Consider the following 11,497-nt stretch of genomic DNA (forward strand, 5'->3'; position numbering starts at 1 on the left):
GCAGACTGCAAATTTTCAGTTGGTCACGTAAAATTTATCACGCGGTCTCTTCCTCAATTTTGCACTACATCTGCCATTATTCGGACGCTCAAACAGCGATAGCTGTGAACAGTTTCTCTAAATTTCAGAACGTTGTGTTCCGTTGTCATTTCAACAGATTTCATGTCTTGAAACGCAAAGAAATTGGGATCTTTGCTAAAGCACGAATTTTTAATTAGCAGGAAAAGTTTTCTAATTTATATGGTTGGCCTAAACGACTTGAATTTCCGCCGATACTTGGTTAAAATATATTTAAGTGGAATACACTTACGAATTTCAAGGAGATATGTTTCACGTAAACCAAAGTTCAAGTGTGCAGCCTTTATCAGGGTGGTGCGATGGCTCCATGGCAACGCATCCGACAAGCGCAGTGTCGTCTGCCGTGCTACTACAATGTGCAAACGACTTATTTTAAGAGGTTTAGCTCTTACTCATCACGTTTTGAGATTTCGTGGGGTCTGCTACCACCCTGAGATCACAGCGCCATCTGTGGCAGCAACTATTCATCACGTTTCGAGATTTTATGGGGTCTGCTGCCACTTTGAGATCACAGCGCCATCTGTGGCAGCAACTAGAAAACAGCACATCTCGCATTGAGACTTGTAGCGCTATCTACAATAGCATTATAGAAACAACCACCTGCCGCGTGCCATACCGCCTTGAGGTAAGGAAGAATGGCCCACCAAAGAGTCGAAAATCTTTTTCGGCCCAAATTGGTGAAAAGTATCCGACCTCAAGGCGGGAGGCGCCCGCTCGCCGTAAGGTATGGAAAAGTAGCCTAATTACGTGGCAATACATCACATGGCCGGTAGATGGCGCTACCGAACAGCTAACGCTCGTCACTTCAACGTCTTCCAGACGGTGGCGGCTTTTTTTTTTTTTTTTCGCGAGCTCAGTATTTCGTGAGTGCGGCTACAGTAGCAGTAGCGGCTCTAGAGTCCCTTCTGGAGAGTCTAGTCCACACTCTCGAACACATGGTTTTCCCGTATGTGTGCAGTGCCGGGCAGCTGCAGTACGACCTGGCGTTCGATGTGCTCGAATACCTGCCCAAGGAGCGCCATCACGTGCCGTGGAATGCAGCGCTGACCAACTTCCAGAAACTAGACCCTGTCCTCAGGCACACCAAGGTCTACGAGAAGTGGAAGGTCGGTGCATCGCCGCGCGTCACTAACGCATTAGACGCGAAAGATGGTGGTGGAGAGAAGAAACAAAACCGTAGGAGGGTTGTCTCTCGCGTAGTTTTATTGTGGATGTTGCAAAGAATAAGAATTCGCAAAGACAGGCTGAAGAGTGTAGGCCTCCCTATGAGCACTAAGGGAACGCTTGTGGGAACAGAGCAGGCATCTGCTACCAAATAGATAAATCTTGCGCAGCAGAAAATGTCCGAAAATCTGAAAGAGTTACTAGAGGCTTTGTAAGTCTAAATAAGCGTGAGCACTGGAGGCCTGCACTTTGATTTTATTAGTTTCAAAGAAATGTACATAATAAGGCGGTGAGCAAGTCTTTGCGGAGCCGTTACATCGGTAAATGTGGGCTCATCTATAGTAAGATCAAGGTTTTTCAGAAGCCATCAGACGTTTTCCTCAATGCGCCAGTGTTGTGTGCGTTGTTTGACGCTGGTAGTTTACGGTAACTGGCTGATGCTATCCGTTGTGCTCTTCGGTAGAAGCACCAATAAAGTTCATATCGATCATTTATGATGTCATGAGAGTCTTAGCTGATGGAGTTTTCAGAACGGCTGTTGGCGGAAGGAGGAACAATTGGAGTGAGGTAAAACTATCCGCTATTAAGTGAGTCGACTCCATTTTGAGGGCAAAGGCAATGGGGAAGTAAGTGATCCGTAGCCCCTCTAACTCATCCGTCAACTTTTTAATCAACTTTTTAATGTCAGCTACTGATCAGTTCACGATGCCGCACTCAAATATGTCATGCCGTGGTGCACACATTCGGTCTTCATTCGGTACTAGGAAGATTATTAATATTGAGAAATTATTAAACTGCTCTATATAGCGCTATGCCTAGGTGATTCTTTATCTAACGTTTTCAGCTCCTTTTACCCTCTTTTGGATGTCCTTGTAGAAATTCGTTAATCACCTGATCACCAACCAGTACGAGCGCCTGATGTCCGAGGAGAGCAAAGATGAATCCATGCAGATATCGTAAGTCTAATGTGAGCACCTTCGCCTGGCCAACATGCATGGGAGCGCGTGTAGCAAACAGAATTTCTCGCTGCACCCATGCTTTCATTCTTGGCTGCCTTATCTTTATACAGGGTGTTTCACCTAAGACTTTCTGCAATTTTTAAAAATAAGCTATTTGAATTAGATGCGCGCTTTTTCTGGCATAGCATTGTCAGTGGTGTAGTACATCATAATTCAGCTAAGACGTGCTAACTAGCAGGCTTGTTAACCAATATTTAATAGTTAACTTTTAAACTATTACCATTGGGCTCCTTAATTATTGAGAGGCATGCAGCCCACAGTAAGTAATGTCCATATCCGTTTTTAGAATTTCGAGAACGCGATTATCCTCGGCGCTGTGGCCCAACAAATTTCGCCTACATCGCGCCAAAATACATGCGGTTTGAGAAGCTTGCAGGTAAAGCAACCTCTCCAGTGAACCTAAGTCGTCGAAATAGCCAAAATTTGTCGGGCCACAGCGCCGAGGATAATCACGTTCTCGAAATTCTAAAAACGGATATGAACATTACTTACGGTGGGCTACATGCCTCTCAATAATTAAGGAGCCCAACGGTAATAGTTTAAAAGCTAACTATTAAATATTGGTTAACAAGCCTTCTAGTTAGCACATCTTAGCTGCATTATGATGCACTACACCACTGACAATGCTATGCCAGAAAAAGCGCGCATCTAATTCAAATAGCTTATTTTTAAAAATTGCAGAAAGTCTTAGGTGAAACACCCTGTATTTCTGCTGCTCGAAACGTTCTGTAACAGATTGCCGAAAAAAACCACAACCAGGATGTAATCATCAGCTTGAAGCACTCTCTCCTGTACAGTCGCGGGTAAAAAAGATTAGCACACATGACGGAACACCAGAGCGCCGGAATGACAACGCGTGGCGCTGTGGCTGGCGAAGAGGCTGATAACGAGAATGCCGGGCCGTTCCCATTCTACAGTATTAGGGGGGTTCAGCGGACTGCCACTGACCAGCAAAGTTCCTGGCTAAAAGCAGCGCTATCATCTGTTGTTCCCGCGAGTTCCTTTTGACAAACCGTCGCGGACATAAAAAAAAAACAGTAATAAAAAGAAGCCATCTTTGCTCATGATAACCAAGCCAAAATAAATGCCGCATGCACAGTCACGTAGGGTCGGCACTTCAACACTCGGGCGGTGCACGCTTGATAAAGCTTACTTCCTGCCGTCCCCGCCTAGGCTGCAAACATGGAAACTGCCCGTTAGGCACGTCTGCGAACCGCAGCGCTGAGTGGTGAGATATCCCTATTCTGATCGCCAGTGATCTGTGCTAATATTTTTTTGCTCGCGACTGTACCTGCTGGAGTCCGAAGACTTGCCTAGAAAAGAGACACTCTGCATCGGACTCATCAACATGAGTACCATCCCCCGATCTTTTCATGACATAATTTTCGCAATTTGCTTTCATGAAGTGTCCATTTAACGTTTGCTTTGATAACGGTTCCTATGATGAAATAAATTACGCGTCATTTCGGCGTACAACGGCAATTTTAGCGCGCAAGACAGTATCCGAAATTTTCGAGGTTGGGATTGCCATCTGTACAGCAGCAATAGACATACTTAAATGCTACGACGTCCTGAAATTCGACATAGAGGACTCCAGACCGGTGGGGTCTCGTGCGAGCCCGTCACGGCCGCTTCTGTGGTGCCGTGAGTGTGGCGTGTGTCTATTCTCTCGATGAATTCGAGGACATAGATGCTAATACGCATCAGAGTTGGGTCAAAGCCCACAATAAAAATTACAGACGGTCACGAGTGTGTAACAGGAATGTTTTAGCGTTAGCTGTAGTGTGACAGTAAAGAATTTTACACAGACGTGTTATACTGTTTTCTTTTTCTCGCAAAGTAAGACAGCCGGAGGTGAATCCGGGCTTGCCCAGGACTGCAATGATACTGTGCAGTGTGTTTCTGTGGGTTTTGAATAAATCACTTCCCACAGCCAAGGCGGATGCCGAAGCCACTAGGGCCACCCACCGCCTCTCACCCTACCTCCCTCTCCCATTTTCTGTCTTTTTTCTATCCCCTAAAATTAGAGAGGGGTATACCCCTCTCTACACTTTAGACCTACTAACCGAGGCAGATGGCAGGTTAAAAGTGCCAAGTTGCAGGTGAAAGTGGCAAGTGGGAGGTGGAAAGTGGCAGGTGGCAGGTGGCAGGTGGCGCTGCAGACGCTGATGACGACGCGGACTTGAGGAACCAGCTAATCAAAGCTCGCGCTCTAAAAAATGCGACGAAGGCAGTGCTTTAGCAAGTGTTCAAAGAAGGAAGCATGACCCGCGAACGGGATTTTGAATGGCGTGCTCATTGTAACGCAAACCTTATTTCCGTTGATCGAGGGCAGCGAGAACGTAGCGAGGCCATATAACACCCGACATTCGAACGAGAAATCAACCATTTTGTTCGTGAGGACCTGGGCTGCGCACAAATATAAAAGGCCGAACAGTAAAATCCACTTACCCCAGGAACGTTTTGCGGCGGTCGCGGGAAAACGTTACAGTGCGACGGCCCGGAATTCGGTGATAACATGATTGCTGCATCACCACAACGCACCGTCTCATACCACGTCTCTCTGTTCACCACGGATCATGTGATAGAAAATGTGCAGCGTGAGCAGTGAACTCCTTTCTTGCCCTGCTAACGTAATACGTTCCCCCGCAAGTTTTTTTTTTTTGTATTCTTTTAAAAGCCAGGAGGTAACGTGGCGTCGGCTCCAGACGCGAGCCTTCTTTAGCCCGTCGAGACTAGCACACATGTATCCAACACAATACAACGCTACTTGCAAACAATGCGGCGAGATAGCCGGATATGACCACATTTTATGGAGCTGCAGAAAGGCGCCGCAACCGGCGGACCTACTGCCAGTCCCTTCTTTAAAGCGGTGGGAGGCTATACTGGCCAGCTCAGACCCGTTGACGCAAGTCCGGGCCACTGAGTGGGCTCACAAGGTCGCCAAGAGCCATGGGCTCGAAGCCACCTAGTATAATGCCCACTAGGGCTCAGTGCTGACAATAAACGTTTTCCAATCCAATCCAATCGACGGACGGCTACGGGTTAAAAAATATGCAATAACTGCAAACTTACCAAGGACGGCATGAAGGCTCGACCTGCTCGCCAAGTATGAGTACCAGGAGGTCTGAGCTTAACTTTCGAAGAACCAGCGGCACCCAAGTCCGGAATTTTGAATACCCTTTCTATATCGCGTACTTCTGGTGCGTAAACAAAGAGAACTAATTTTTGACCAAATATTTAGGGGAATCCCCCAAGGTGGAATAGATTTGTAATAAGGGAGTAATTGCTCATTACTTATTAGAAATAATTTTTAATTCGCATTATGGATCGAATCACCGAGTTGCTGCTCAAATGTATCTGGCTTTTGGAACTTTGGCTCCTTGACAAATATGAACGAGCAACACATTGTGGGCCATCCATTTTTGCCCACAGAAAAACTCGTATGTACTTGTAATGCGCCCTGTTCATTCCAGAATACTGCGAACCTCGGTCTTAACGCTGAGCTGCGACTATGAGCACGCGCCGTGCGTCTCGTTCTGCCGGAGGATGTTCGACAACCTCAAGACCAACTACGACGCCGCTTACCACATGTACGTCCAGATATCACCATTTCTTTTTATTTTTCCTAACAGCCAGAATATAACCCAATATCAATTTCCATACAAGATCATTTTACGGAAAGTAGAGGAGCACGCAGCATATCGCAGGTAGGAACCGAACATGATGACCGTGCCAAATTCAAAACCGTGTTCCTCACGGAGAAGGAAAATTATATTGGTTTCTATCGTAAAATATGGCCTTGAAGGAAAATCTTAAGATTACCCGATAAGCGTCACACATTAACTGGGCGCGTTTGCTGTACTGAACACATGAGCAAGACAAAGCGAAGGCCACCGCTTTCCCGCGCAGTGAAAAGATGGCACCGATTGCATACATAAAGGAGCTTTATGCATACAGTCCCTGTGCTGCCATCTAACATCGGCCTTCTTAGCCAACCGCGCCGGAATCTTGTAGGAAGCGCTGCAACCGCGACACACTGCTGTCCTCTCTCGTCGACTGGATGCATCCAATTCAGGCACTAGAGCGGGGTAATTTCAAACATGATGCTCCGTATTAGAACATCGATATACCCTATCGATTTCCGCAAGGTACACATGGTCGATAAAATGCAGTAGACTGTCCCTTTTAACAGATTCTTGATGTTCCCTTGAGGTGTTCTTGTGGCTTCCTATGTATTTCCAATTGGTGTCGCTGCATTCTCGCCAAACGTCGAACCGGGTAGCACAGCGCATTTGCCAAAGGTCTCCGGCCCGCAGGGTTCGGTTTCCAGCCGTGTTGTGGGATTAAAGTAGAAAGCAGAAAAAAAAATCACCGCGTAGCCGAATCGTTCGCAACGGGTAAAAGAATATGCGGTCTAACATTTCCCGCAGGCTTCCGTACTCGTACCGCCCAATCGTCTTCTGCCAGGCCATCAAACACGGAAACGAAGATGACTTCAACTTCCTATGGAAGCACTACGAAATCTCAGCCAACACCCAGGAGCGTGTGGTGCTGCTCAAGGCACTCTCCTGCACCACAAACCTGCAGCTGCTTGAGAGGTATGTGGCAAACTGGCAACGAATTAATGGATCAGTCAATCAATGAACCAGTCAGTCAATCAATCAATCAACCAATTAATCAGTCAACCAATAACTTAATCAGTCAGTCAGTCAGCCAATCAATCAGTCATTCAGTCGGTCGGCCAAGTTTGTCAAGTCAGCCACTATAGTAAATCCACTATAGTAGGACTACAACTCTGATAGTCTCCTACTGCCGAGTAGTGCAGTGAGACACCTGGAACCAAAGCATTCACACAGTTAGCGTTTGGCAAGAGCTCGCGAATTTCGGTCCTGACCGTTCTGTCACGTGTCTTTGTCGACGATGGAATGCCTATATTCCTCCTCGCAGGCTGCTGCTTCAGCTGGTGAACAAAAATTCCGGCGTGGAGATGACGCAGAAGGCCGCCAACTTGCTCAACGCCATCTCAAGTACCAGTGTTTCGAGCAGCAAGAAGGTCATCCGGTTCATAACCGACCACCAGGGCGCCATGTTCAACCGGTACGATCACAGCTACGCGCAACGCAGAGCACATTTGCTGAATCATGTAGTGGGTGGTCTACCTGGTATGGTTCGTATTAGTAAACGGTTCAAGTGAAGGCCATGACTACTTGTTGTCAGTTTTTTTTTTTTTTCGTCCAGAAGGTGTGGTCGATTTTTAAGAAAGAAGGAGCCTCATAGAAGTGAGCAGAAGCTTAGGTGCCCGCCACTCAGATGCCAGCAGAAGACGGCTGGTAGTACCGCGTTTAACTTTGGATAAACGACTCCGTGGTAGCGTCCTGTCCCTCTGTTTCTTTGGTCTCCACATAACGAACGCTCGATCCGAAGCACCGATAAATCATTAAGCGTACACCGCCGGACACCTTTTTCTCGACGGATACCCGGCATGTGACGGCTTCAACTGTGTACTTTGCTCTCGCCTGAAAGACAGCACCTGGAAGCGCTACGTTGCCTTCAACAAGCAAGCACACATGCGCGCACTGCTCAACTGACAGTTTATTACATGGCTCCCCATTGTCATCCCAAAGAATCAGTTTCCGATCACGGATTGTTAAGCAATAAAACTTTCAAGTGTACGCGTTTGAATGTACCAAATTGCTGGCCTCCGCCTGGGTTTTCTTGATCAGTGAATATTGGCGGGCTGAGGCTTTCGGTCCCCTTGACTTGTGTTGCTGGACCGGGTTTTTTACTCCTTGCTCACAGTTGTCACTGCTCGCAGGTACGGCACCCTCCAGGGACTGTTCGACACTATCCTGCAGACCATAGTGGACAATATACGGCACGAGAGCGAGCTCGAGAAGGTGAGTCGTGAGAATGGCATGTTTTCGGACTAGCCAGTTCGGTACCATTCGGGTAGGCCAGCTTAAACTATGAAACACTGCAATAATATAGTCCTTCAGCTATGAAAAGTATTACTGCAGCCTTTTTCAAGCTTGTCTGGTCATTGCTGGACAGCGTACATGGGGCCCATTTCCAGTACTTGCGTGGGGTTTGTGGATAGTTGAGCATCTCCTATTATTTTCACAGGACATCTTTCCTGATTACGCTGTACATTCATCGATGACTCTTCCTTGAGAATGGAAACATACCATCAAGCCCAAAGGAACTGTGTCGAGCACTTAGCTAGCGCCATATTTCGCTGCAAGGAGTTTCAAGCAGGGAATATTCACTTCTAGGAAATTCGTTAGAATACCTTCTTGCATCCACTTTTTGGATCTGGATATCTTCGGAACTCTCTGGCCATGGCCCGGAGATGAGCCGATGAGGCCAGGAAGCTGTCGGACGCCCTGTACCCACAGCGCCTTCCTGATGCTAAGCGGCAGCAATCTTGCCCTACGTAGGACGTTGGCGATCATAATAACTTTAAATTCGGTGAAAGTAGGAGGGAAACGAAGGAAGAAGCGCCCAGCGAAGAATAGAGGTACTGCAGGATGGCATCTTTCCAAGATAGTTGTTTTTATTCCATTTGGGTAGGTCGCCTGAAACTAAAACACGATTTCTCGCGTTTTCGCATGGTTTGGACTGCTTTCAGTAGAGTTGAAACTCTTCAATGTGTCCTGCCTGCTTTTCTACGCCTTCCTTGTTTTACAGTTCAATCTGGCCTACCCTAATGGTCTCGAGTCGCTAGAGAAGACTGCGGTATCGCGCACTGCAGGTGCTCAATCGCGGCAAGCGCTCAGCGCAGCCACTACAGTGGTTCTTTCCGCACATGGCCTTTATCAGCACCTATTGCGCTACATGTTTTATTATAATGGCCAGAAGCATTCATCTTTCACCCCCAAAGTTAATAGCATCTCAAGGATACGTGAAAAGGGAAGTATACAAACGATTAATCATGCTAGTACCAACCTATAAGGCCGAAGCTCCGAGGCTAATAATAAGGTCAAGGATAGCGCATCGAGCGCTATCCTTGAACATGAGCGTCACGCGAGGAGGCAGGGCCAGCCAATTTGCTGGGATGAGGTAGCCGCGACACGGACAGGGAGGGACAGGCCAGGGCTATTTCGAGATCCATGGGAGAGGCATCTGTCCTACCATGAAGGTAACATGGCTGATGCTGATACCTTTCCTGCGCGAGTGACACGAGTGACGTGATTGCGGGTGCTAAGAAGTGGCTCCCTCTTGTGCAGCTGCACTCAATTTACGAGCGCACCCGGGACGTGCTGCCCAGCGAGGAAGAGAAGGTGCTGCACATGATCCAGAGCGCGCGCGAGCACATCCGCTGGACCACGTACTACTACCGGGACGTCGAGTCCTGGCTCGACAAGCGCTTCGTCCTCGACCACCGGGAAGTCGAGCACGGGAAATAAAATTTGCCTTGCCTCCTTTTCGTTTCGTGTCCAGCTACAGCCGTTCCGCCAATTCGAATTAGCAGTTTGCAGAGAGGCGAACCTGAGTCGTTAATTTCTCCCACTTAGCTGTTGCTGTTGACGGTGACCTGTCGGCTAATTTTTGGAACTAGTGGTTGCAGTGTCTGCGATCGTCACGCTTCTTGTCCAAGCCCTAAAGAACCAGAGTTGTTCTTATAGCAGCTGGCTCACAGCTTTACGTACTGTGGTTGCAGTTTCTGCGATCGTCACGCTTCTTGTCCAAGCCCTCAAGAACCAGAGCTGTTCTTATAGCAGCTGCATGCCTCACAGCTTTACGTACTGAGGTTGCAGTTTCTGCGATCGTCACGCTTCTTGTCCAAGCCCTCAAGAACCAGAGCTGTTCTTATAGCAGCTGCCTCACAGTTTTACGTACTGAGGTTGCAGTTTCTGCGATCGTCACGCTTCTTGTCCAAGCCCTCAAGAACCAGAGCTGTTCTTATAGCAGCTGCCTCACAGCTTTGCGTACTGTATATTGCACCCAGGAAGTACGCACAGACGTGACCACAAGCACGTAACGTTAGGAGGTATAGAACTGTCCCTTTACTCCTCCCCCTAGCATTCTACAAGGTGCAAACTCCTGTGCGTTGGACTACTTTAAAAGAAGTCAAACATTCAGGCCCCTCATAATATCTCATTTGCGGGATGCGGACAGCAGTTTTCGGAGCCAAGGAACTCAGCTGCTTAACCGTATCGGTGAATTAACATTATGCACTTTGGCATCATATATACCGTCGGTGGCAAAAGCCTCCAGCACGCATGAGTGGCAACTGAAGCCGACAGCTGGCGATCGCAATTGCGGAGGTGAAAGTCGGGCTGGCATAATATTCTGTGAGTACAGAGGCGAATACGCTTGTCTAGAGCTCTCGAATGGTACACTCCGGATCAAATGAGGGAAAAACTTAATGCAGTAGGTTGTGGAGGGCTCCGGAATAATTTCGACCACATCGGGATCTTTAGCGTGCGATATCAGTGCACAGTAACGATCCCAAGGCGGTCGAAATTATTCCGGAGCCCTCCACTACGGCACCCGTTTCTCTCTCCTTTCACTCCCACCTTTCTCCCTTCCCTTACGGCGCGGTTCGCGTGTCCGCCAGATGAGAGACGATTACAGCGCCATTTCCTTTCCTAAAAAAAAAAATCCCTGCACTGACTACAGTGAATCCGCTTATTGGAATGAGGATGGCTCCGTGCTCTAGTAATTTATACTTTCCCTTTACAACACATCAGTGGAGCTGTTTGCCTCCATTTATTGTTGAGTATTCCAATGAACATATGTTTGCTGAATTGTTATTACAACACATGTAACGCTCTCCTAGGGCAGCGCTGCTGCCTTCAGTATTTGTAAATAAATAAATAGAAAAATTGGAGGGGGATTAAGAAAGGAAAGACATTTAGCAGTAAGCACTGGTAGTGCGCACAAAATCTATGGGAGCATGTACCCCTGGTGCGATGTGGTGTTCGGGGGCAGGATATATATGCCTGTAAGTGCGGGCATCAAGAATGAGGTGTCGGGTGCGGACTGACTGTACATTGTCTGTGGCCGTCGACAGACCGCCAATTACTACAACTTTTACAGCGCATCTGTTCAGCGTAAAATCTAGCCCCGCTGCGCGCGCGCATGTGCAGATTAGCGCGACAAGCTGACGACCGGCGCACAGTTCCTCCACGACAAAAAGTAGTGCGTTGTTAAAACTTCTCTTGTGGCCTAAACAACAAGCTAATCACAAGAAAAAGTTGTAAGCGCTAGAATTTTGACATCTAGGCTTG

The 11,497-nt window shown here is 47.7% G+C and overlaps 1 protein-coding gene across 1 annotated transcript in view; it reads left to right on the forward strand.

Moving 5' to 3' along the window:
- LOC149340251 (aminopeptidase N-like) overlaps window positions 1-9,670 on the forward strand; it is a 31,525-nt gene extending 21,855 nt beyond the window's left edge. The window contains exons 16-22 of the mRNA XM_089550699.1: window positions 1,037-1,184; window positions 2,119-2,198; window positions 5,738-5,854; window positions 6,695-6,862; window positions 7,212-7,361; window positions 8,080-8,161; window positions 9,491-9,670. Coding sequence (XP_089406825.1) covers window positions 1,037-1,184; window positions 2,119-2,198; window positions 5,738-5,854; window positions 6,695-6,862; window positions 7,212-7,361; window positions 8,080-8,161; window positions 9,491-9,670 — 925 coding nt within the window. The remainder of the gene's footprint in view (window positions 1-1,036; window positions 1,185-2,118; window positions 2,199-5,737; window positions 5,855-6,694; window positions 6,863-7,211; window positions 7,362-8,079; window positions 8,162-9,490) is intronic.
- Window positions 9,671-11,497: the final 1,827 nt, after the last annotated feature.

This window comes from Amblyomma mixtum, chromosome 6 (assembly GCF_055824585.1).
Source record: "Amblyomma mixtum isolate Tamu chromosome 6, ASM5582458v1, whole genome shotgun sequence".
Taxonomy (NCBI): Eukaryota; Metazoa; Arthropoda; class Arachnida; order Ixodida; family Ixodidae; genus Amblyomma; species Amblyomma mixtum.